This window comes from Poecilia formosa, unplaced genomic scaffold, assembly GCF_000485575.1.
Source record: "Poecilia formosa unplaced genomic scaffold, Poecilia_formosa-5.1.2 Scaffold25, whole genome shotgun sequence".
Classification (NCBI taxonomy): domain Eukaryota; kingdom Metazoa; phylum Chordata; class Actinopteri; order Cyprinodontiformes; family Poeciliidae; genus Poecilia; species Poecilia formosa.
In genome coordinates, this window is record NW_006799964.1 from 2,440,115 (window position 1) to 2,467,367 (window position 27,253).

Sequence of the window (27,253 nt, forward strand, 5' to 3'; positions counted from 1 at the left end):
GAATGTGCCGGCGCAATCCGACCCCTCTCCCTTTGTGGCTGTAGAGAAAAACGACCTCTCAGAATCAAGGGGATGGAGGGCGAGCGAGGGGAGGCACACCATTTCAATCCACAGGTTACCCCCTATCCACCCACTCAGACCCACTTTTACCGCGTCCTCCCCACCCCACATACACCCACACTTTTAAGTGCACGCTTCAAAGGTGAACATGCTTTCTGAAACAGAGCCGCCAGTGTTACAGTACCTCCAAGAACAGGATACTCCTTCCTTTAACTCTCTTATTCTTCACTACTTTTTAATCTTACCTTTTTCCCTCCTGCATATAAGCTGTTTAAAATTTCTTGTAGCTACCTGAATGCAAATGAACAAGGATGTAGCTACAAATGGAAAACATGCTGTTTAGGCTTAAAAGCCAAAACTGCCTATCATTGCTTAAATTAATTTCGAACTGGAGCAGCATGAGCAAATACTTCACCTGAAGTTTAGATGCTTAAGAATGTTTTTCTCCAATTCATTTGGAACAGACGTTGTATAAACTGGAACCAGGCGATGCAGCTATTTATCACAAAAAAAAAAAAGAGATGCTTACACATTTAGAGAGACGTTTTCTGTCTAACTCACAGCAAAAGTTGTCTGACAGTATAAGTTATGCTGCTCTTCAAGCTTAGCGTTTGTGCACAAAATGACTTGCAGTCTAGTCATACTATAATTTCAAAATCTTAAATGAAAGGATTAGTGTGTGTCAGCTTAATATATGTATTTTGACTTCCTTCCTATCTATCATGTGTTTATGAGCTTTAAATGTTTTCATACTTATGTGTAGGCAAGTGACCTACAGATTCACTGTATGATTTGCTAATTTAAAGTACCGGTAGGCTATTTTGCTGACCTAGTCGTGAGGAAAATCTTCATATCACAACAAGCTGTTTTACTTTGAGTAGGTATTGAAAATGTGTTGATGTTTCTGTACTATATTTTACAAATTCAGTAGATCTCCACGACACTCTCTGCTGTCTTGTCCAAGGTTTTATTTATTTAGGCAAGTCTAATCTAAAATAATGAACCACAAATCTGAAAACAATGTTAACAATTAAAACTGTTAGAAATGCATCCTTTAAATAAATAATTGAACACAACCTTGAGTGATTAAGTTTTTAGCTGAACTGTAAACTCTGTTGGATATTTTATTTCTCATTAGCAAAACTTTATCTCATACTATTTTCTTACTTTCATTTTTTTTTTCACAATGCCCAAGTATGCAAGGCGTCTGTCTTGTCACTTCTGCTGATTATGGGAAAGTAAAACCCTCCGTTTGGGTGCGCATATGTCAGTGTGATGAACTGTCTGTCAATCGCAGTCTGAGTTAATTATTTTGTCGCCCCGCTGGGTGTTAGTGTGTGTCAAGAACTCTGACCTAGAGAGAGCTGGAGATGGGAAACACACACTGAAGCACACATCCACACATTCTTTCCCCGGAGAGTGAGGCGGTCCAATCAGGAGCCTCTACTGGCCACCTGACCTCAACAGCTCCTTTAAGCTGTGTGGAGCAGGATCATGTGTTTATTTGTGTCCACGGTCTTTCGTTAATAATTAAACAAGATTATAAGGTTACTACCAAATATTTTGATGAATTTATTGATATATGTTTTTTTTTTAATAATTTACTTTATAACTTGACATGTTCTTACTGAATATGTGCCATCAATTTTACATCATATCAAATGAATCATAGTTATTTGGCTTTGAGAGAAGCTGATTTATTATTGCCACTAGAACGCTTGTGTTTGAGTTGAGCGTTTTGTGGAACAGTATATAGCAAGATAAGATGTTGGAGATGATTGGTGGAGATAAAAATAAGGATGAACGAGTGATGGAGGAAGAACCCAATGCACAGCTTTTGCTGTGGTATAAAGTATAAAATTGCACTTTTGAACTCATTGCCACACATAAAAGGCTCGTTAACTCCACAGCTGTGCTTAAATATGTCTAAACATTTAAATCATAATCCTAAAAGTAATTTTTGTAATGCCAGGGTTGTTTTTTTTTCTAAAACGTCTTAATTGTAAACTGACCAGAGAAGCTGAATCAATTTTTAACGTCATACAGTCAGCGCCGCATCAGTAGGCTTCAGCAAATATTCCCAGTCTAATCAATACATACTGCAGCTCTGAATATACAATAACAAAAAAAAAACTAACAATTTTTGTTTTCTTTTCATATAATACCAAACCCTAAATCCCATGCTTCATTCTCCTATGGGACTGAAATGAAAAGCTTGTACAATAACCAGCACCTACATGTGTCTGGCCCCATAAGCTCCTCCACACTCAACTGTGAGCTGAATTGATGGAGAGTAACCAAAGAATGAAAATTAAAACACTGTCACCTTGTTTTTGAAGATGAAACACAGAGTGAAAAGAAAAGCAAGGGAGGCCTGATTGGATTAGCAGCCGACACAATCGCATTGTGTGAAGATTTGCCTCTGTGCTGTAAATGTGATTGCGGGCAATAACATGTCGATTAGGGAGCCACGGCTGGACTATTGGAGGCTTTATGTGAGGCTGCAGAGGAGGTGATTAGATTAGCTGGTGCCGGTGTGGGAAGCCCTTCGAGAGGGAGAGAGAATACTGATGAGAAGGTCCAGAAGTAGCCAGTTGAATACCAACAGTATGTTAGTGTTTAAAGGAAACAAAGAGAACTGAGTGCAATTTTAAGCTATTCAGAAATCTGCTTGTTTGGAAGTATGCACTCCTTTTCCTGGATTGCTCTAAAAACCCAAAGAAAGCAAATATTTACAGCTGAATCTGATCCTCATGAACCACATTTCAGAGGAAGAATTTACTGTCTATGTGATTCTTCTCTATTCCACCTCTTACTCCCCTATTTGGGATGGTGGCGTTTCATCTCAAGCTCTAGTTCTGGGATCTTTAATGTCCTTTGCTGAGTTCCTAGGACTGCACTCTCTTTGAATTGAGATTTACAATGTTTCTCCAGCCAGGTGTCTGTTGGAGCCACACCATACTCCTCAGCATCTGCTGACCCTAGTTTGTGATAAAAAAAAAAAAAAAAACGACAACAAAACAGGTTTAGAGTGAAAATGTTGTCCTTGTATATTCCTATTTCTTTTATAAAAATGCTGTGTTAGTACACAGTGGACATTTTTATGTTTATTTTACTGATTAAAATGCCATTGACTTTTTCTGTGAGTTTAGCTCATCATATTTCTTCCTGTGTCCTCTCCTGATTAAAAAAAAAAAAGTCTTCTCTAATTTCAGCTTTACAAATTGTCTTATCGGTCAGTGAAGTGATTGGGGCCAAATGAAAACATGACCTCTAGATGAAGAGAACCCCCAGATACACAGATCTAACCTGATAACGGCTCAAGGAAGAGGATATGTCAGTCACAGACATACTTAACTCCATGCACACTAATCAGCAGTGGTAGTCATATGAGGATAAGTGAGACCAGTGGAGTGGAAAACGAGTTCCCTTAGAGTTATCCTTCTCATAACTGGAGAAGGAGGGAAAGCAGGGTGCTATTAGTACCCTGACTTTGTGATTGGTGGTTAGAAAACAGGCTGAATGGCCGACTAATATACTGACTGATAGGAATGGTGGAGAATAAATGGGTATATATATATATATAAAAAAGAATAATATTGCATCAGAACATCTACAGTTTAAATAAGTTTAATTTAATTTGGGTCTTAAGTCAAGAATTGCTTTGTTGTTAAATGTATTTATATACAATAACATCTATCTCAGTGTGAAGTATTATCAGAAACAAAAAGTTCAAAATATTATAGATTTTTTTTTTTATTGTAACCCTTCTAATTTTAATAGCCTAAGTATTTTTTGGCAGAAGTGATTTAGGCAAAACAATCACTTTTGGCAAGAGAAAATGTAGGAAGAATAAAAAAAATGTCAGTTTTTGAATCACCGTAGTGATTTTAATATTCAGTAAGATTTTGAGATGTTTTCTCTAAATTCATGCTACATGTCTTTATAATTTACGATCACAGCGTGATGAACACAAAAAGATGACATAACTTTTAGCATGTGCAAAGACAGGACACGCTAAAAGTGCTGTCTTTTAGCATGTGCTTGGAGCCCTCAAGTACTTTTTTTACTTGAGGGCTCCAGGACGGAGGAAGAATAAAAGAAAAAGAGAAGAGATGGGAGGAGAATAGAGGGTCACACTAGACAGTGGAGGCTTTGTTGGCACTTATCAGGCTGATGGCAAAGCTCTGGACCCAAAGAGGAGAGACAATGAATAGAAAAGGCATGCAGGAGTGTGTGTTCCTGTGTGTGTGTGTGTGTGTTGGACTACGTAGTCGGAGGAGAGAGGGGAATAAAAGATAGGAGAAAGGATTCAAGTAGAGATCCATGAAATTTATGAAGTGGTAGAATGGAAATTGGACAAGTAGGAGGCATTGCACCTTGCCGCTTACTTTACCAATCTAAGTATGCCTTCAGAAGAGATTGCAGAGGATGAAATAAAAAGTTATGTGTTATGAAAGATATGTGACATGGAGGAGGAGGACACCAGAAGCAAAAATAGGAAGACCAAATATGGATTGAGGAACAAATCTTGAAAAGTCCACAGTGATGTTCATGTAGATATTGTAATGAAAACCAGGGAAGAAAGGCAGGACTAGTGGAAGAAAAGTTTTCTTTTGTTGTCTGTTTGTTGCTCACTTTCCAGTTGAAACTATTGCCAACTTAAAGCGAATAAAACACAAACACACACAGTCAGCCTACAGCTTACAGCTCCCCGCGGCGTGCATGCTGAGAGAGGTCATGTCAGACATCAGCTCCCGTCGCGTCAGTTCTTTTTCTCCCACAATTCAACACAGCTGACGATGTCATACCAATAACCTCCCTCCCCCTTAGAAAAGGGAAACAGTCAATGGCCCCCAACTTTCACACAGACACAAACATGGTTATGCATACACACACTCCTTCCCGAGCCTCGCCGAACACACGTATTTAGACGCATCGGGGTCTCTGAGGAGTCCGACCCCCAGCTGGTGCCGACCAGCAGGGGAGCTGATCTTGTGCTGACATTCCCATCTAATCCTTCTAAACTTCCTAACCAGTTTAGAAAATGAACTGAAAGGTATATACACACGCACACTCACACACACACACACAGAAACTCACACCTTCATAGCTGTCATAACTTATCTAATACTGGAAAGGTTTTTCAGTTTTCTTTACCCCCAAACTTACTTCCCTCTGGATCACCTTGTATGCATACAAATGTTACTTTGGCATGTTGCCTTCAGAAAGGCCTAAATTCTTTGGGAAAAAGATTCATATAAGTGCCAGAAACAGAGATTTGGGTCCATGTTGGCATGGTAACGTCACACAGTTTCAGCCAATTTGCTGCTAATCTCCAGTTATCACCTCATACCAAAGGTGCCCTGTTGAATTGAGATCTGGTGACTCTGGAGGCCACTGGCCTTCACTGTTGGGGATTATTTATGCTTTGTGATTAGGTGTATTATTCTACTGGAGTCGTATAGAAAATCTGGTTCTCTATGGTCATAAAGAGAAGGACGTTGTCAGCAAATACACTTGGGTAAGCTGTAGTTTTTAAATCATGCTGAATTAGACCTTAGAGGCCCAAAGTGTACCAAGGACAGGACAACCCACCATTACACTACCATCACCATATCAATAGTACTCCACAAAATGTGACTGTAATGTGTGGTTATTTGTGCATTTGTTGCCTTTTTGATAGCTAGTCCAGTCGTCCTAATCATGTCTGATACTAACAAGGCTTTTTTGTTCACACCATTACTGCTCACTGGATTTATTTATTTAATTTTTCAGACTAATCTATATAACCCAGAGAGATGTTTGAGAATGAAAATCTCAATATATCACCTTTTTTTCAGCACAGTCAGACCACCATGTCTGACACCAACAAACACGGCATGTTCAAAGTCATCCAGTCACCAGAATCCACTTTCTTTCCCATTCTAACACTCAAGGGCTTTTTGCACTACAGGGCCCAGACCGGCCCCCTTTAGCCAGGCCCTATTGTACTCCAGTCCTGGTTGCTTTCCATTGAGCAGAGTACCTTTGTACCTTTTCGAAAGTGGGTGGGGACCGTCATGTCAATCAAATTTCTGCTAAAACTGCTGAGGTGATCTCCCCAGACAGAGTAACAGTTTCTTTCTTGGATGTCCCATACGTATCCTTCTGGAAATGGATGCTAATTAGTGTTAGTGGGGAAGCTGAGGAAAATAATTACCTCACATTTACCTTTAATTTAAAAAAAAAAAAACAATTCTCATTTGCACATCATCTCTGAACTGGACTTGCGTTTGTTGCTGCGCTTGCGGGTTTTGTCCTATTGTAGGGAAGTGAGATGCAGAAATGCTCTCACTCATTCCCTTTGACTTCTGATCAATTCAATTGGAGAAATGTTATTTACATTTACCATTAAAACCTTTGGCTGAAATGGCCCTTGTAATCCCACCCCATTGCAGATTCATCCACCAGTTCACTTCAAAACCCTGAGACATTTGACCAAGTACAACCGATCCAGACCAGAAAATTTTAAGGTTATACAAATATTAAGTCTACAGCAGATGAACAGCTCATAATTTAAGGCAATCATTCAATTTTCTTGTTTATATGCAGTTACTGAGACCATAGTCAGTGTGTGTGTTTTTTAACTAGACATGCTAGTTAAAAAAGTGCTTGGTGAATAACTGTATGCAAACTAATCTCAAACACTGGTGTTAGAAACTAGCCTGCAAGAGCTTTAAAGTACTCTTACTCAAAGCAAATGCAACATTTCAGAGATATAAAGGGTTTCCTATCATCCAACCATATCGAGTGAAAAGTAATTATACTACCAGAATTTATTTAAAGGGTTTCCGATAACTGGTGAACATGAATGAAGTCAAAGTTGACTGATTTAAAATGAAAACATGGAATCAAACACAAGAAAATGCTCAACCTGAAGATATGAAGCATAGTTTAGCTATGATCCAGCCAAACAAACCCTCGCCAGTTTGCAAAGTAGAATAATAAATCACACAACATATTACATGCGTGACAAATATGTAATTAGCATAATTTCTGGAGAAAAGTGCAAAGACACACACAGTCAACCTTGTTCTGTTTGAATAATGTTTTTTTAGGCAGCTTGGAGATCAGTCATTGTCCTCTGTCCTCCTGTCTGTCCGAGTGTCTCTTTCAGCCCAATTAAAACACTGAGATTGTGTGAAAAACGCTAATTAAAGGCCATAATTTCTACATTCATTGAAAACAATATGGACCATTCAGAAATTCAACTGAGGAAAAAGCAACTTTTCTAATAGTGATGCCCCTTAATTAATATGTTCCCATTACAATAAATAGGGAGACGGGAGGAGGAGCATTTTACTTGATGAAGCAAACGTGAGGGGGGTTCTGAGATATAAAAGTAATTAACTTTTTTTGATTAAGGAGTGAAAACAGGAGGACAGCATGGAGGAATGCAGCGCTAACAAAGCTCGGTTTGACTGATGTTCTGTAAGGCAGCCAGTAGGATCAGTCTTTGTCTCTCTCAGGATTGGTGGGTTGCCTCGGCTGCTCTGTGCCATCACCTCCAGCAACACGGGAATTCTCCCCTGCTGCTGTTGCTCTTTGCATGCAGACAGAAAGAGCAGATACATGAGTGATGACTAAACAAAAGCTCCACCAAAGAAGTCAAATGAGTGGTTGATACGTTTTCCGACAGCAGCTTTCCAAGAGGTGTGTGTCTTAATGCAATCATCCTGAAGGTTATAAAGGTAAGGCATTACGGTTAGATTATATTGGATACAGTGCCTTCCACACTTTTTGGCAGCACAGATAGAAATATGTGAAGCATTTTACAATAAATGAGTCTGTAGTATAATCACATTCTGAACATTTTACAAGTATTAGAGTGTACTGATTCATAGTAAAAGAAGTCTCACACTGACAGGCGAACAGTTCCTACAAATACTATCAGAGCATTTTTTTAAATTCATACTTTTTTTTTTCTACTTTGATCACAGTGTCTGGGAACTTTTAATTAGTAATCTGTGATAACTTGTTTTACTGCTGTATGAAATTATTTCCTGAGACAAAGAGCCTCGTCTCTTAGCCACTCTTCAAAATGCGAAAGACTACAGACTATAAGACTTTCAAGATAACGCTGTGTGTTTAAATATCTCACCAATCAAATCAAAACAGATTTTTCTCCTGTATACTGCCAAATTACATCAATGTGAAAAGATGTCCAATATTATTTCATTTTGAAGAAGGACGTATTGAATACATAGACAGCCAACTTGTTAAGAGTTTTATCAATACAAGCTGTCAGAAGTAGCCCTTTGAGGATATTTGTGATCTTGATATAACCCAAAATAAAAATGAGTTCTACACCCTAGCTGTAGAACATGACTCTTAAGTAAAGCAGCTATGACATGAAATGAAGGACTGGGATTTTGTTTAGTTACTTTTTGATTACTGTGCCATTTTGGTGGGATTTTGCAGTCTAGTATTTTAGTTTTTGTTCTTTTTGCCTATATGTCCTGGATGTACATTTGTATTTTTCAGTGGTTATCTTGTTCAGTGACTTACCTCTGTGCTTCTTTGTAGTGTTTATGTAACCTCTGTCATTTCCAGCCCTTCCACCTCTTTGACCCAGTTTAAGCTCCCCTCAGCTGCTCCAAATTCAGTTGATCTGAAACCTTTTCACTGATTCACTGACCCTGTACTCCTCATTTACTTGCAGTCTCTGTCAGATCGACATGTTTCCATACACTTGCCTTACTGATTTCCTCGTCATTTATTTCTCTTTACATATCTTCTTCTTTGCGATCTTCTTGATCGTGCCTGCCTCCTGCCTGTACTTGGGACCTAAATATCTGCAAAGCCAGAGGATCAAAGAGCAACTTTCAATAGTGAACCCTTTAACTGTACTTCATCAAAAAGCAGTCAGAAAAATACTAATTGCTTTAATGAGAAAAAAAAAATAGTTAAACCCCTTTGAACTTCTACTTCAATCTGTCCAGGTACTGAAGTTAAAATTAAGCATTTCCCCCCCTGCAAACTGGTGCTATACATCTTTCCTTTGAAAAGGTCAATGAAATATTGCACAGTGTACAGTAAAAAAGTATCTGAAGGTCTACATTTTACAAAAAGTAGTTGAGAATGGTTAAACCTGGAAAACTGGGTATTAGTTAGAAGATAAATAAACTTTTTAGTTACCAATATGAATGGAAATAAATTTAACTATTCATCATTTTGATGCAGTAATGGTTTGCTGCAGTAAACCATTAGAATGTGCTCCTGTCTTTATAATATAATATATAATATTATAGTATAATTTTGTCTGCTGAGAATCTGAAGTTCAGAGCTGAAGAATGAATTGATTGTGCTTAGCACAAATTTCCAAGGAAAACAAATCTAATTCTGACTAAATAATACAGAACACTACCAGACATTATTTCAGATCTGACGTCCCAGAAGGACTAAGAGTAATGGAGGACTTTACCAGATTTGGCCACTCAAGAGTTAGTTGTTAGTTTTAACATCAAATACTACTTATCCTTAGGGAAACATTTTCTGAGTTTTTGAATGCGTGCATTTCTTAGGATGGGAGGGGTGTTGCATCCCAGACATGTTACCACGGCGACAAGGTGCTCCCTGCCGCCGTCGGGTCTCGGCCAAGTTGGGCGCCACGGTGGCTGAATGGTGACAGACACTGTGACGACACCACTAGGACACCATAGATGGGTCACATTTATAAATTCACACATAAACAGACATCCCTATTGTTATATGTAAAACCAAGTCTAACATGATTACATTAAATAATTTAGGTTTGCTCTTGCAACCTTTTTACATGTTGCGTGGATAAAAACAACCCCATCAAGACATACAGTATAAGAAATAAGCATACATGCTGCATCTACTATTGTCCCCAAATTAGTTCATTTGGGTACAATGCATATTTTGGGGGGTAATAGTAGATGCAGTATGTATGCTTATTTCTTATGAAAGTAGTTTTATGCATATGTATATGCACCCAAAGTGTTAGCAGAACTTTGGGTGGCAAAGTTCTGCTAACACTACATTTTCTAGCAAGAAACTTCACGTAAATACCTTGTTGCTTTCATTTTCTTATATGACCAGCAAAAACATCCACGAACATGGTCACTGTACTATTTTATGTGCTTGTGAATAACCGTGTGTTGTCTGTGCATGGTAATGACCAGTGACAGCTTTAGGACCATCTTGTGATTTATCCATCTGAGGTGCTGCGCATATGATGGCATGTCTGTGTGTTTGTCTAAACACACAAGCATACATTTTTAAACAAACTTTATCTGGCAAAGTTTAAAAAGTTAGCATAAAAACAAAAAGAAAAAAAAAAGCCGTTATAAATTAGAGGTAAGACACAAATACATACACCCACACAGAACTTGATTGGGAGACAGAGGAGAAGCAAGGAGCCACAGTTTGAGCTTCCCGCTGCGAGGGGTCATGACCCCTATCAGACTCTGTGTCAGTCCGCCTATTGTGTCCGGGCCTGAGCTCTAACACACATACATGCTCACATATACACACACGCTATGCTATAACTTACATGGTCTCCATGACAATGGTTAGGGCGACAGTAAGGCGGCAGGAAGGGGCTGTAGTGGCTGCTGCAACGTTCAAATGAAAAGGCCCAACCTAATCATCATCATTCAGCCACTGTACTGGTGTGGTCACTTCTATGTGAAGAAATTTTGCATTTTGCACTTATTTTCAGATAATTTACTTACCTTAACACAAAAACTCAGCTGGTGCCTAACGCTCCTCAGCAGAACCAAACAGCGCCGCTTCGCAAACAAGGGACGTTCAAGGAACACGCATAAACAGTCGCATTCAATGGCATCTAGGAAATATCAGTACCAAGGATCGAGGCAGGAGACAGACAGAAAAACAAGTTCTGAAGGAATAAACAAACTACAATGAAGAATGAACTTATTATAATAAACAAAATGGGTGGGGTACCTGTGAACTATAATACACATAAACAGTAAAAGTGTATTCTGACTAAATTCGGTGTCTCTCACATAAAGATCATTAAGATTTAATAACAGCATCAAGCAAACAAACAGGAACTGGGTTTGATGTGGATCTATAGCTCTCTGTTCGCTGCAGCACAGGGGTGTCAAACTCCAGTCCTCCGCTCTCTGCGGTTTTTAGATGTGCTACAGGTACAAAACACTGGAATAAAATAGCTTAACTACCTCCTTCTTGTGTAGATAAGTTCTCCAGAGCCTTGCTAATGACATAATTATTCTATTCAGGTGGTGCAGTAGAGGCACATCAAAAAGTTGCAGAGCAGTGCCCCTCCAGGACTGGAGTTTGACACCTGTGCTGCAACAGATTCCAGTTGGATCTGTGAGAAATCTCCAAAATAAATTGAATGTCAAGTGGTGAAGCTGCGCCCCCTGGTGACACAAATCTGAAAGCACCTAACACAACAACGCCTGATAAAAACTGATTAGATCCATAATAACATGAAACATTTCAAGGCTTTACTTCCTGTAATGTTGATGTTGGTAAAAAACACTAAATCTTACTTGTTACTTACGAGTAAGATCTTATTTGTTGTCTAGTTTCTACAGTGCAAACACCTTCAGTGCACTTTGAAATGAGCCAAAACTCATTTAAAAGTTACTCATCAGTTACATCTATCAGCCCGTTTAAGTTAAGTTAGTGTTTCTTAAACTGGGACATCACCCCAGTCTGCCAATTCCTCTGTGTTGCCACAGTCCTCTCTGTGAAAATATGAGGTCTACAAAGCGTGACAGCCTCACTTTGTTCAGATCCTTCATCTCAGGTCAGTTCTTTGCTACAGACACCTACTGGGGAGGAGGCTTCTGCACACCAAGAGGGCGGCTGCAGGGACCCATTGGTGTTGTCGGTCTTATCTACCTCACCAGACCGGACCAAAGATCTAGGCAATGGAAAGGTTTCCCCTGAAACAACCAACACATCAACCTGGATGCCAGATTCTGGCAGGTAAAAGCAACCAGGTGTGGGGAGTCTACAGGAGCATCTGTGGAGAGAATGGGCTGGAGATCCCCCAGTCAAAGTGGAAGACTGGGAGTGATGGAGAAGGACTGGGCCAAAATCCGGAGGGACTTTAAGATCCAGACACATAGCAGGTGATGGATCATCAGCAGAGATAGATGTAGCAACAACAAGAAGGAACGCATAAAGCTCCAGAAATACCAAGGCTCAAAGAGGAGAGAGAGATGTTGTTGAGGGTCGAGTCGATGGTTCCAGTGGATCCAGTGTTCCCAGTGGTCATTGCTTGGAGATGTAACCTCCAAACTGGAGCAGAGTCTGCAGCAGATTCCAGGACCAACCTCTGATATCTGTGGCTCCAGGAACAGCAAAGTTACTGAACAGAACCATCGTGTTCTGCTCAGTAACTTGAGCAACCTGAGCCAGTAGAGGAACCGGCTCAGGTTGGACCGTCTGGGTGGACAGGAAGACTGGTAGGTTTATTAACATGTTCAGCTCAACGTTTAACCAAAACCAACCTGGGCTTCCAGAAGCTGGCAGGCCTGGTCCTGTTTAAAGCCATCAAGCTCTCCTCTGGTTCATTCAGACTCTTTTCTCTCTGAAGCTCAGTCACATTTTTCCTGCTCCTCTTTGCTGCAGCCATGAAATGTACTGCTGTGTTAAAAGGTCACCAGCTGTTGTGCTGTTTAAACAGACATTTTCTGTTAAGCATCACCTGAAAACTTCTCTGTTCTTAAACATAAGAACATAGATGCTTATGTATGTAATTTACATATCTTGTCCATCATTAATTCATGTAGATTTTGATGCATATATTTTAGTTAGTGTAGAGGAGAACCACATCAGATGGTCATCCATCCACTGTCCAGATTATCTCTGCTGGTCACACTGATGCTTTTCTCCAGGTAGACTATGGTCAGGTCCGAGGCACACACTCAAACTTAGGGACGACGCAGATGAGAGAGACGCCCAGCTGAGCAGAGATGTGTTTGGGTGGGATGCACAGAAAGAGCAGGCAGGGATTCGAACCCAGAACCTTCCAGATCTAGCTGGGCCACATGTTGTTTGGCGAGTTCAACACAAAGGGATGATGTCAGGTTCAGAAACCTAAAACATCTATAACACACAGACAAAAGAAGAGAGGAGACGTGATTAATTTTTATCTCACGAGAACACAGAGAAACCCAGTTACAGTTTTCCCCTATGTTCTGATGAGTCTCCTGCACTTTTATTCAGTCTTAGGGGACGCCCTAGTTGTATGTGGCACGCAGTTCTAAAGGAAGGGGGAAGAAACAGCTGCGTGTCTGATTATTACATAGCATTAACAGAGCACATTATCTCCAAGGCCAGGAATTCCCGTCTACTGTCGTGACAGCTACATTCTGTTCATCTTCTGGGTAGGTTACAGTTTTCTCCTCACGAACAACCTGCAGACAAATATGTTTTGCATACCACTACTCATAATGGAAATTTCCATTACCTATTATAGTAAGAGTAAAGACATAAAACAAACATATGATAACTTATATACATTTATTCCAACAGATGACCAGAACCAGGAGTTCTACAACGTTTTCCAGTTTTATTAGGACTGAGGACTGAAATACTAGAGTTTCATTCAATAGTACAGGAGGTTAACCAGGTTCTTCTGACTAACAAACAGATCAAATCTGTTGTTTCAAATAAAGATGATTTTCCTGTTTCTCCACATTCTTATTAATTGGAACTGGAAGTGGCCCAGTTTGTTCTGACAGAAACATGCCAGCTATGAGTTTCCTCCTGGACTAATTCACATGATGTGGTGAGTCTGGTTCTACGACACACGAAAATCGTCTTCGAACTGAGACAGAACAAAGAGAGGAACCGTGGCTCTGCTGATTAACAACCAGGAAGGAATAATTGGCTATTTTAATCCAAAATAACCAGTAAAACATTAACCGTTTTCCTTACATAATAATAATAATAATAATAATAATAATAATAATAATAATAATAATAATAATATATTATTTAAAGTAAATAAATGAACATGCTGTCTGCATTTTCATTGTAGAACTCAAGGGTTACACAACAATACGCTGAGCTCTTCCTGTTCATGTCAGTGTGCTCAGCCAATCACACGCCTGCATTACAGTTTGTATATTTGTCAGAGTTGCTCCCAGAAAGGCAGAGGATGGATGGAAGACATAATTATAATGACAGAACCTGATAAAAATCAGATGTTTTTCATTATATGCTGACATGAAGAGCCACAGAACAGTTTCCACCGTGATCTGGGTGGATTGGTGGAGGTAAATGAGCTGGAATCAACTCTGATGCTGTTAGTGTAGATATTATATTACCATAATGTCATCACCTCCCTCATATAATGGCCTAAATCACTTTTTGTTAGAAGTGATTCTTTTTTATTTCCAAAATCACTCTTGGTAACAATTACTTCAGCCATTATAATAGGAAAGTGATGATCGTTTTTCTTAATGTTTCCACAAAGTGAAACCAGGAAGAGCAGAGCTGCACAAAGCAAATGCAAATGTCACTGCTTAGAGTTTCTACAAACTCTGGCCAACAGACCACAAACTGGATGAACTGGTTCTGAATGGGGCGGGGCCTTATGATAAAACTAGCCTTCTCCTCTGGATCTGTTTTACTGACTCAGTCATGAGAACTGCTGGTTCATTCAGGAACTGTTCAAACTGGGATATAAAATGATCTATTTGGGTTGTTCTGGTTTCTGACTGACAGGAAGGTCAAGATGTTGCTGTTGTTTGGGATCCTTCTGTCGGGTAAGACCATTTTCCTCTCATCATCATCACTTCAGTCTCTGTATTTCTTTCTGCTCAACTCAACCATAGAAAATGTTCTGTGGATCCAAAGCAGCACATTTGACTACCAGGAGAATCTCCTTCATGTTTCCACTTCAGATGATTTATTATGGGTTTTTGTAGAGCTTGTCAATTACATGATATCAGGAGTTCAGTTGTTAAAGATAACTCCAGGACAGCTTTCTATTGCTTCTGAAGAATTAGGTTACAGACTACAGATTACTGTGCTCAAATATTTATATTTCTGTATCCAATAAGAATTTGTAATTGTGTGGAAATTTGATTTAAGCTGCATGGGATACATAACCGACAAGTTGAAATTGAAGACAGTGAACCTGTAACATAGGGTTACAGGTTAATTATGTTATTTGGTTATTTTGGATATGGTCATGTGTTTTTATCAGGAGGGAAACAGAGTCACTGTGACACGAACAGTCAGGAAGAAATTCAGAACCTTCCAGTCAGTTCACTAATGAACACATTTAGTGCCAATGCCATGTAGATCAAGAACCAAACTAACACTAAACTGGTGGTGTTTTGTGTCTGTGTGTCCTTACAGTTTCCCAGCATGCCCTAGGTGGGGTGGTTGAGGTGAATGAAGGGGCAGAGTCTGTGCTGCTGCGCTGCCACTACTCTTATGATGTATCTGAGGTTAACCCCTCAGTTTTATGGTCAAGAAATGATCTCAACCCCAAAGTTATCCACCTACGAAGAGAACAAGGTGATGATCATAAAGACCAAAACCAGGTTTACAGACGACGGACCTCAATGGAGCCTGACGCTCTGGAAACCGGAGACTTTGACCTGACTGTGAGAAAACCTCAGCTGGCTGACAGTGGAAACTACACCTGCAGCATCTCTGATGGAAGAGCAGAGCTGAAGCTGGCTCAAGTTCAGCTGAAGGTCAAAGGTTAGTAAAGAAACTAAGAGTTGAAAACATTTCACAAAAGTCATTTTAGTCTGTACTGAGCAGATAGAGCTGTTGAACAGTCACAAAGTGCTTTGGAGATGAGGATGTGGTGATAAGTCAGTAACGCACATCAACAACAAAGAAATCTTCAGCACTAGCTGCACACATCCACCCACTGAGATATGTTCATCTGCAGGTTTAAAGAGCCGAAAAACTCAACAATAGGTGGCACCCTTACTCTCAGGCTCAAAAACAGCAATCAGTCCAATTTAGCATCATAAAATGTTGGAGTCCAGCAACAAGCATGAGTCTTTATATTCATATTGCGTGATAAATGGTTCAAGGTTGTTTTGTCTCATTCTTGCAAACATGTCTGAAGGTGTCCAACTGTACAGGTTCATCTTTCCCTTTTTCTGGCTGCTAAACATTCACTAATCATGTGTTGGGATTGGGTCAGAACTTCAGGCATTCCTGGAGCTGTTCCCTCCTCTTCCTCAGCCTGGTATCAGTGATGGAGATTTTCCATCATGACGATGGCTGTCCCTGGAGCGGGTGTGGTCCTGAAGGCAGCAGGCATTGCTCTAGATCAGTGGTTCTTAACCTTTTTTGAGGTATCGAACCCCCCAGTTTCATATGCGCATTCACCGAACCCTCCCTCCCCCCTCGACACAGAAAATAATTTGCGGTATTCTGATTTATTAATGTAATTATATTAATTGTATTACCTCCCCCACGCCACTAGAGGCAGTACCAACCCCGAAAAGATGTGACTAAGGAGCAGATTTAGACTATAGAATTTGGTAAAAACAGTGAGCTTTACTGAAGTAATTAAAGACACAAGTTCAAATCCATGCTGAGAGTGGATCTCCTTCCCACAGCACTGATTGGCTAAGCAATGTAACGTGATCCTCTGCAGCAAGTGATGGCAAAGGGGGGCGTCATCACGACTTTACACAGTGTGTCTTTACCTCCACGGCAGAGGCTCCGTCGAACCCAGGTTAAGAACTGCTCTAGATTCTCTGCTGGACTTTTCTGCATCACAGAAGAGGAGATAAGCCAAGCCCAGACCATGAGCCAGCCTACCATCAGAGTCTGGCTTCAGGTTACTGAGGCTGATAAAAGGCTGAATGCTCCTTTTCCACCAAACATCTGGAGAGAGGATCCATCTGATTCATGTTCCCACCAGGTGAAGGTCCATCTCAGGGAAGCTGCATCCTCAGAGAAGAACATCCAGTTCTTCTCTGCTCAGTAAAGTCTGGGATTGTAGAATTGGATGAAGGTTCTCTAGAGTGATTCCATCAGGTCCAACCAGCTGATGATGGTTCTTGAAGCAGAACCCTCTGAGGGGCCAGAGGTTACAATCTGTTGCCTGAAATTCCTCCAGATCTGCTCAAAGCTTTCATGATTCTGCTCTGCAGAGGGAAGAATGTTCAGATTCTTCCCATCAAACTTTACTTTCATTAATTAGCTAAACCCATTGATGCTGTAGGAACCACAGTGTGTAACTCCACTGGTCACTGGGTGAGAGGCGGTATCCACCCTGGACAGGTCTTCAGTCCATCACAGGATGGACGGAGACAGCTGAGGGCTGCTTAGAGAGACCAATTAACAGTCAATGGATTTATGATCCTCTGAAAACATTTGATCACCAGAGCCTTTCAGGGACCAAATCAGAGTGAGAATCGGCTGTTTTAAGTTGAGTGACAACATTTAAAGTTGATGTTACCAGAATGTGATTTTTGCAGTGCTGGCTATGCTGTATTTTGTTTCTCTTTCAGACAACCTCATAGAGGTGAAGGTGAATGAAAAGGCGGAGTCTGTTGTCCTGCCCTGTAAAACCACAGCTGGCCTAAAGGAGAACACAGTGGTGGAGTGGATCCGTTCTGATCCAGATTTTAGGATTGTTCATGTGTTTTCCAACACAAGTGAACGCAACACCAAACAGGATGGCCTTTACCGCGGCCGCACAGAGATGAACGCTGACCTGCTGAGGTCCGGTGACCTCAGCCTGACCCTGAAGTTCCCCACAGAGAGAGACAATGGCAGCTACATCTGCACCGTCTACACAAACGAGGACATCCTGAGGCAGACAGTGGTACTGCACCACGTCGCAAAAGGTCAGAGCTTTTCATACAGAGAAAGGCTGTTAGAAAAGAGCAAAACCTGCTGCACAGAGTGCTTAGTACATTATTATTTAATTTATTTTAACACACAAAGATAAAGTCGAGTTAATTTTGTAATGAATGAAACGTCTACAGAAGGTGACAGATGGTTTGATACACCCTTTTTTAATTGCTGAAAATGACTCACTCTGAGTCACAATAAATAGCTTAAGCGTTTTAATGGACATCTCATTAAATCCAATTAGACACAGGAATTTTTACATTTTCTACTTATGCCCCTGACTTGTAGAAACGAATGTTAGGGTGAGGTGCTATGTGTAGAGCATGGGCGTAGGTTTGGGTAGGGAAGGTAGGGACATGTCCCGACCAATATTCACGGGATATGAAAAAGTCCCGACCAAAACTTAGACCGAACCTACGCCCTTGGTGTAGAGCAAGAGTAATTGGCAACAGTGCTTGGTTTATGTAATTATTAACAATTGTAGTAATTTATTATTTACAAAATTATTAACAACGTTTGATTTTTTTTTGTCAAACTACCAAAGTTGGGCCCCACCTGATAAGTGAAGGAGCAAATCTGAGTACGGATGTTCACAAACAAGCAACAACATTTGATAACATTTTCCGAAAAAAAAAAAAAACACAACAAAATCCTGCAGTATAATTGCTGAATTTTGATAAGTTTAGTTAAAAACACATTGTTCAGGAACCTTTTCCAGTGATTTTTATGAAGTTCTCTCATGTCCTGAGGGACGTTGGAGACATGGAATCTGCATGAACCATGTTTAAGATCTCATTGAAGGTTTGGCTTCAAGATGATGTAGCCTGAAGGCTACTGATGACATGGTCACAACCAGAGGACCTGCTGGTGGACACCGGTGGTGCTGGACACCATTTGGCTGAAAACCGTTAGGGCTGGGCTGACTCCAAAGCAGCTGGCAGGTACCAGGTGCCCAGCTGCTTCTGTGGTTTCAGGAGCAAAACTGGGACATCAGGGAAATTTAAAGAAGATATGAAGAAAGACCCTGGGGAAGATCAGAACTCATTGGAGGGAAAATGTATATAGCATCTGGCTTGGGGAAGTAATGGGATTCACCATAATGAGCTGGATTAGCTTCATGAGGAGAGAAACTCCTGGACCTGTTGCCCTCATGAGCTGATCTCGGATAAGCAGAAGAAAGATGGATGGGTAGTTTTAAATAACACATTTCATGAAAAACATGAAACATGCCATCACATTGATGTTCTACAGAGTTTATTCACTAAACCAGTTGGGCAATCAGAGAGAGCTCTCAGTGAAACTAAACATTCAAACAGGACAAGTCTAGATTTTCAATGCCGCTGATTCTCAGTTTGACACTAATAATCATTTGAGTCCATTGCGGCATATAAAGTCTAAATGATCACAACGTTCTTCATTAATTATAATGTTGATGTTTCTACAGAGCCGTTTCCAACATGGGCCTCAGGACTCTTGATATCTGTGGTTCTTGTGTTGGTGGTTGTTGGAGGATGCATCTATTGGTATTATTTCTATCCTAGATCTGGTGAGTTTGATACTGTGTGATGGTAAACGTGCTCTGTTGCTTCATACAGGGTGTGAGCAATATTAGGATATTTGGTTTTATTTGAGCATGTTTCATTTCTCACAAACCAAATTTAGATCAAAACATGAAGGAATATCAATGCTTACACTTCATACAGGATTATTTTTTATGCTATCTTACGTAAATTGATCTTGAGTGCCAAGAAAGGCACATACAAATAAAATGTATAATAAAGTCTGGTATTTCTGTACTTTTCAACATCTAACGATGGTCTTTGTTCTCACAGTTCACCACGTGAAGGTGGAATCAGGATCAGAGTCTGTCCTGCTGCGCTGCTGGTTTCCATTTTACGTGTTTCAGGATGTTAGAGTGGAGTGGACAGACAGCCGTGGAAAGAAAGTCTATGTTTATCAGAATGGTCTGGACTCATCTAATGACCAATACAAGGCTTACAAAGGAAGAACAGAAATGAATAAAGACTGGCTGAAGTTTGGGGTCTTCAATCTGACCCTAAAGTACCCCTCATATGCAGACAGAAACACCTATACCTGCACTGTCTACAACAGGAAGGGAAAGGATCTGAAGAAAAAACAGGTGATGCTTAAGGTCAAAGGTCAGTGCTGAAGCTATAAATCTAACATCATTGTTTTCTGAAATCAGTTTTAACCTGAAACCTTTTATCTAAAAAAAACAAAGGAGCTCAAACACTTGTTCTTCTTTTACAAGATAAACAGCTTCAATACTTTTGAGATTATCAAAGAATATATAATAAAATTATTCCAGTATCAATAAAAGCCTGCCTTACAATCATATTAAGATTTGCATTAATATTTTTCATTAGTAAAGCCCAAATTTATTCATACTCCCTCCTGGCAGATTATAATTTTATAAAATCTTAAAATTTACCAACATGTTCCTTCTGACTGAAAGCAATATTAAAATTTTTGAGTCAGCCAGAGTCTCAATTTATTATTTTTTTCACTTGATTATCCTTCCAAATTGTTTTGATATCTTTGAGCCAAGCTTTACCTCTAAAGGGAAATACACTGAAAGCATTTTGTTCACGTCAACAGATATAGCAAAACAGACCATAATGCAGCAGTTAGCTGCAGAAGCCATAAGACCCTTTGCAACTACGTCAACCGTTCGAGGCGCCATGATGGACATCGGAACTGAGCGACTTAAGTTGTTTTCTCAAGTTGTTTTTGTCACTTTCTTTATGCTTTCTTCTTGTTCGAGTCGAGCTAATTTGTCTGAACATAGCTCACCTGGTTGGGCTCATAGACGGTGGGATTTACAGAAGCTAGCTTAGAAACCGACCCGAACCTCCTCCCTCCTGACGAGTTAATCAAACTACCAACTTTGCCTGAATTCACACCACGATTTATGGCAGTAGGTCCTTAAACCGGAGCAGCAATGTAAACGTATAAAAGACGAGATGCTAACCAGTTGTTCCCATACATGCTAGGCTACATGACGGTGCGGCACTGTCCCATGGTCCAATGGTTAGGCGCATATCTTTTCCATAATGCCATATTTGATATCTTTCTAATTATACTTACTTATAAATTAAATGAACGTTAATCTTTTTACCTTGTAAAAAATGTTTGCTGTAAATCCGCGGTTACACCGAGAGCTATAGGACTGACGACTGCAGTCCATCACCGCCGCATCTTTCATTAACATTAAAAGTTACAAAATGACAAGCTTGGTTTTCATCCTTGTCTGTTTGTGCAGCCGACCGCGTAGCACCCTGTGAACATTTTCGAAGTGAAATAAACTACAGAAGCAATATCAAGTTACACATATTTTTAGAGTAGCTTAAAGGAGGCATTTTGTTGTTTTGACGTCCATCATGGTGGAGTGGGCGGGGTTCTGGTGAGCATGACGTCACGTGCAGCATTCAACGATTCTATTCAAACCTGTTCTGTTCAGAAGCTCCAATGTTTCTGATGAACCTGGAGTCCATGAAGGGTTCTGACCAAGCACACAGCAGAATGTACCAGTTTCAGTGAAGACAGCATTCTTCTTCTTTGTGTTCTTAGTGGACCAGGTGTTGGCGGATTCAGGAGAAGAGTCTGTCACCCTGCCATTTAAAATCTCAGCTGACCTTCCTAAAGATGCTAAAGTGGAGTGGAGGGACAAGAAAAAATGGACCATGTATGTGTTTCAGAATGGTTCTTATCAGCCCAATCAACAACACTGGTATTATAAAGAAAGAACAGAGATGAAGAAAAATCCCCTAGAAGATAAAGATCTCAGCCTGACAGTGAAATATCTGAGAGAATCCGACCACCTCACCTGCACCATCTATGACAAGGAGGGAAAAATCCTCCTGAGGAGGGAGGTTGATCTTCATGTCAAAGGTCAGTGGTGGAAACACGGGACAGCTGTTTGTAATGTCAAACTACAATAACATTTTACTTTAAATATTGACTTAAAATTTTCAGAAAGAACAGCTAAGCAAATCCTCAGCTGAGCTCCCTTAAATGGAGGCTCTGGTTGTAGACGCAGCCTGGGTTCAATTCCTGATCTTTAGATGTCAAAGGGCAAAAACAAGAACAAAAGAAGCAATTGTAATGGATAAAGATAATCAAATAACTGAATAAATAAAAGATCAAAACAAATATCTAAGAAAATGAACCAAAAAATTTGCTAAAAGAAATGTGGTAAGGCCTGTTCTTAAAATGTTTTATGTTGTCCAGAGTATCCCAAAGCGCTTCAGACTACACAAAGTCATTCAGGCCCAAATGTTACAGGAAAAACTCCTACCACCTCAGTCACCGGTGCAGTGACGTCATAGACAAGAAAATGTTATAGGCAATATTGAAAAATTAGCAGACTGAAAAATATAACACAAAATGCACTATGAAGATATCTGCCTGGGGGACGTAGCTCCACCTTCTAGGCCCAGCTCCTTCTCCACTCAGCTCCTTCTCCACTCAGCTCCTTCAGACTAGCCAGCATCAATTAGCAAACCACTGGTGGAACTGCTGAGCTCAGTATAGGAGCTGCTGCTCAGAGCGACGCTGATAAAAACATTTAAGGGTTAAAAGAGGAGCCATGTTGGGATGACTTCCTGGAGGCGGAGCTTCAGAAAGAGCAGGAGTTTCTTAAAGAGACAAATGCTCAATTTCAAGGAGTTAAATCAGGAAGTCAAATTTCTTTTAGGTCATATTTGATATATGTAGCATAACAACTGAAGGTAATATAATTACCTTCAGTTAATTATATTAACATTATGAAAGGCTAAATATTTAGCTTTACATCATGTTAAAGCTAAATAACATACAGTGGAGGAGATAAGAAATTGCATTATTTGAGTTTTGTTTGTTTAATTTTACATCCTCTTTTGGGCGACGGCGGTAGGAGTTCATCCTGATACTGATCCTGTTGTGTTTTGGGGTTTGGCCACTAATGTGAGGATGCTCTAGGAAGGTCATTCTGTTGACAGAGATTTAATTGAACAAGGAGGATTTTATATTAACTAGGCTCATATCAGAAATATCTCGAGGTGTCGGTTCAAGGCCTGCTCTGTCCTTCTCTGTTGTGTCCTTGGGCAAGACAATTCAAACTTCAGCTTCAACTTTGATTCAGTTGAGTCAGCCTGCTGCTCAGCCTGCTCAACATCTAGAAAATGGTACTTTAGACCCCGTCAAACAAGTCATTGTTAATATATTATTATTGTCAAAGCTACTGCTCCTTGTAAATGTAATGTTAATGGTTTTCCTCTCAGTCCTTGAAATAGAGGTGAAACCAGGGGTGGCGTCTGTCCGGCTGCCTTTTGAAACCCAAGATACGATGAACTGCAAGGACATTGAAGTGGAATGGATGAACAGCAGAGATAGGAAGGTTCTTAAATATCAACCTGGTTCAGACCAACATGAAGACCGGTTGAACTCCTACACATGCCGAACAGAATTAAATAAAGACCGGATGAAAACTGGAGACTTCAGTCTGACATTGAAATACCCAACAGACTGGGACACTGACACCTACACCTGCAAAGTCTACGGAAAGGAGGGAACCATCCTGAAGAAGAAAGAAGTGGTGCTATGTGTCGAAGGTCAGTGGTTTGAATCCGATATTCACACATCAACTGTCAATCATTCAACCAAGATTGGGAAGAGTTAACAAGTCCAGGAGGGGAACTCACACATCTCTCTGACAAGCGACGCTCTCCACCTTGGGATTGGCATTGCTTGATACTTGGTCCTATTGTTCTCTTCCAGAATAGTGCTACCAGAACTTCCGAATTTCCCTGCATTCCCAGATAGAATGACACAACATCCCTTTTTCTTCTAAACATTTGTGCATGTGTCTGGTATATTAGGGTTGTACCGATTTAAATTGACTGGTGTAACATAGACTCACATGATGATCAGAAGCCATAATGTTGGCCATGAGTTGATAAAAAAACAGCTGATACTAATTTGCAGAGCAGCTTGGATGCTTTCTCAATTCTGATAGATTTTTACTGGACTCCTGTTTTGCTCTTGATATGAAAAAAAATATAAATTGCTTTAAAAAATTCTCGTGTCTGTTTGAAAACTAGTGCCTGAGCGATAGATCATTAAATTCAAATCAAAATAAAAAAATCATTTAGATTTTTTTATTTGATTTTTTTTATTTGATTTTTGATTTTGATTAAATTCAAATAATGAAACATCTTGATTTCTTGTTTCAGAGCATCAGGTGGAGGTGCAGGACACAAAAGTCCAGCTTCCCTTCAGGACAACGGCTGAGCTGCTGGAAGAATGCAAAGTGGTGTGGCTGCAGGTTGAACCCAAATACAGAGAAATTCATGTGTGGGAGAATGGATCTGACCAACCCGGAGGGCAAAAGACATTTAGAGAAAAAACCAACATGAAAGGAAACCCCATTAAAACCGGAGACCTCAGTCTGACCTTGGAAAACTTCACAGAGGACGATTTAGGGAAATATAAATGTATAATTTATGAAAAGCAAGGGAGGATTCTGCAAGAGAAAACTCTTCAAGTTCAAATGACAGGTGAGTTAATGTATCTATTTATTAACGTGTCCCAGTTTGTTTGTCTGTCCTTTGTCTGTATGTCTGTCCTCTGTCTTGCAGGGACTATTCAGGTCCAGAACCAACCAGCGAACATCAGGACCACAGGCAGCTCAGTTGACCCGACTCCTCTCATGGGCTGACCAGTCAGTCTCATGACCCGACCTGAGAAATGTCTGCTACCAATGGAAACTGGCGACTTCCAGTCTTTAAAAACTGTTATGGCCAAAAATAATTTTTCTACATCTAAAGCATGAAATACATTTTACAACACATAAAGTCCATCTCCACACCGGCACTCCTTAAGAAGACTGATGTGGATCATCAGTTGGATGCCTTCTTTTACAGTCATCACTAGGTGTACACTGTGTAAACGCTGTTTTTCTTCTATTTTGGAAATTGATATGTCTGCATATCTGCAGTGTATATAAATGATGGATATCTGTATGATTTTCCTATCAGGAAGCTGCTGTGAAACAGCATTTATGCTGAGTCAGGGCTGATTTGTTAAAACTTTTTTCTGCTTAAAAACATTTCATTTAATACATAAATTATTGATCCTTGCTGTAATGTGATGTGGGATCAGTGAAGGTTCTGATGGATGAAGGGAGGACTCTTCATCCACTGAGTTCTTCATGCTTCATTCTTCCTGGTAAAGGAAGCAGTAGAGCAGAGGAGTGTAAAAATTACTCAACTTTAAAATTAGTCTGTAAATATCTGTTACATTATATGAAGTATTTGCATGTAGATCAGGAATTCAAGTGAGATATTAAAATGCAACATTTTTAGGTAATACCAGCAAAGAAATGTGAATATTAAGTAATATGTAGTTAGTCATATAATTTAATATACTGAATAAGGCTGGATGATATGACTTGCAAGATTTTTTTTCATACCAGATTTGATTTTAATCGATTTCTCCTGCCCTCAATTTCTATAATAAAATCACAGAAAATACTTTAAAAAAGTGCCTTTATTTCAATCATCATTTCTGTGAGTTGTATAAGGGAGCATTACGGTTAGGATACAAGATTTTTTAATTGCAAGAATGCAGTCATCGTTACAGCAGAATAAACATGCAATTTTATAACAATCTCTTAAAATTACAAGAAGTTGTTTTAATGAGAAATAAAGATTCAGACCAGCTCAATCCATGTGGTTCTGACATTTTGTCAGCAATCGAGAGAATGTACATTGCCACCTCAACTGACCAGGTAAGCATTAAGGTAAAAAAAAAAAGAGCAAATACTGTATACAAGATGGAAAAAGAGCAACTGGTAGAAATACTTTTTATATAAAGAAAAGCAAAAAAGTTAATAGGAGAAAAGTTGATGGCAGCATTAGCTCAGCCAATCTCTCCCTCCAGGAAGCCACCAAACAACTGTCCAACTCCAGCTATAATAAAAATAAAAAAAGAAAAAACGGAAAGTTAAAATAACAAATAATGCCAATTTGATAACTCAGATCTAATGCGTTCCAGATGCAAAAAAAACGTTCTGAAATCTATTATTGACATTTTACGAATTTCACAAATCAATTGGAAGGTTTCACAAATGTTTTATTTATTCTGCTGTTAGTACAGAATAATCTAGTTAAGTATGAAATGTATATGTGTTTTTAAAGTACAACACATTAAAAAACCTCAAGATAGTGAAAAATTAAGTGTCATCGCCCTTTAGCTATTTTCCGAATTAGATGCTACATTCGGAAGCTAACTTCAGCTCCGACTGATAGCTTGGGCACAATAAAGACAGATCTATATATGTTTATATAGATATATATCTATATAGCACAGATATATAGATTGCACACTGCACAGATAAGCAAAACACTTAATGTTTACATAGCATATTTGTAAGCTTGTCCCTGTTAGCTACGTCAGACATTTGAGGCATTATGGTGAATACAAACAATTTATTAACTTACCTTATTATTGTTATTGTGAACTTTGACACACCCAGCAAATCATTTGTTGTTGTTGGAGCGTTTCAGGACGTCTGAATAATTCTATAAGCATCATTAATAGTCCTGCAGCGACTGAGGAGCCATTGTTAACATACTGTTGCCTGTGCACCGGAACGATTCTATGTGGCAAAAAAATGCGGAAGTGCCAAAACGGAAGTCCGTGGCATATATCCCATTACTTTACAGTTTGGGGGGTGGTGGGGGGGGGGCAGTTTTCACCAGCTTCACATCACTAACCTGTGAACACGAAAAGCTTCAGTAAAACACGAGCAACCGCCGTGTTCTTCCCCAGGCTCTGGGGGGCAGGGGGGCGGGGCTCCTCACTTTGGGCCTCCTGGTGAAACGCTGTCCGTACTTTGGTTCCGTTTTTTTTATTTTTATTTTTTTATTTAACAGGGTAGGTACTTCGGTCAGTTTCAGTCATGGTGGATAAATAAAAAAGTCTTCCTGATTTGTAGAATTTATGCTAAATTGTTTTGTTCTTGCCTGTTTGACTTTGGGTTATAAGCACTAACCTAACGCTATTGAGTCACTGCTATTATTGTGGGCAGTAAACTACTCACATTGACCTAGTTACTTTAATTTGAGAAAATTTTGGGAAAAAAATTACTTTAAGGTCTAGTAGTTTCATTAACTATAGAAAATCCTACTTCATTAAAAAATTCTGGACACTATGCCTACTGTAAGTAACTTCACTAAATGAAGAAAAAATACGTTTTAACTGAAATATGTCAAACGAGACATCTTATTGGAACAAAGCTTGGTTTTCTGTTATTTTTCTATCTACTGAGGCGTTT

General features: G+C 39.7%; 1 protein-coding gene and 2 long non-coding RNA genes across 4 annotated transcripts; 1 reads left to right on the forward strand and 2 right to left on the reverse strand.

The window, feature by feature from the left end:
* Nucleotides 1-7,063: 7,063 nt before the first annotated feature.
* LOC103135408 (uncharacterized) lies at nt 7,064-10,788 on the reverse strand. Its single transcript, XR_001661630.1, has 2 exons — nt 10,622-10,788; nt 7,064-7,645 (listed from the first exon to the last, which is right to left on the reverse strand). It is a non-coding gene; the product is annotated as an uncharacterized LOC103135408 (long non-coding RNA).
* A 3,895-nt stretch (nt 10,789-14,683) lies between these two features.
* LOC103135409 (uncharacterized) lies at nt 14,684-25,716 on the forward strand. Of its 2 annotated transcripts, XM_016669438.1 has the most exons (10): nt 14,684-14,843; nt 15,442-15,792; nt 17,571-17,909; nt 19,361-19,462; nt 19,749-20,075; nt 21,508-21,828; nt 23,199-23,528; nt 24,150-24,473; nt 24,555-24,648; nt 24,814-25,716. In XM_016669438.1, the coding sequence occupies exons 1-9, from the start codon at nt 14,813-14,815 to the stop codon at nt 24,632-24,634; spliced, it is 2,205 nt and encodes a 734-aa protein (XP_016524924.1). In that variant the 5' UTR covers nt 14,684-14,812; the 3' UTR covers nt 24,635-24,648; nt 24,814-25,716. The 2 variants fall into 2 exon arrangements, with proteins under 2 accessions (XP_016524924.1, XP_007548173.1); XM_007548111.2 differs by having other exon boundaries at nt 24,555-25,716.
* Nucleotides 24,947-26,769, reverse strand: LOC107835806 (uncharacterized). The gene is made up of 2 exons (XR_001661629.1): nt 26,694-26,769; nt 24,947-25,886 (listed from the first exon to the last, which is right to left on the reverse strand). It is a non-coding gene; the product is annotated as an uncharacterized LOC107835806 (long non-coding RNA).
* Nucleotides 26,770-27,253: the final 484 nt, after the last annotated feature.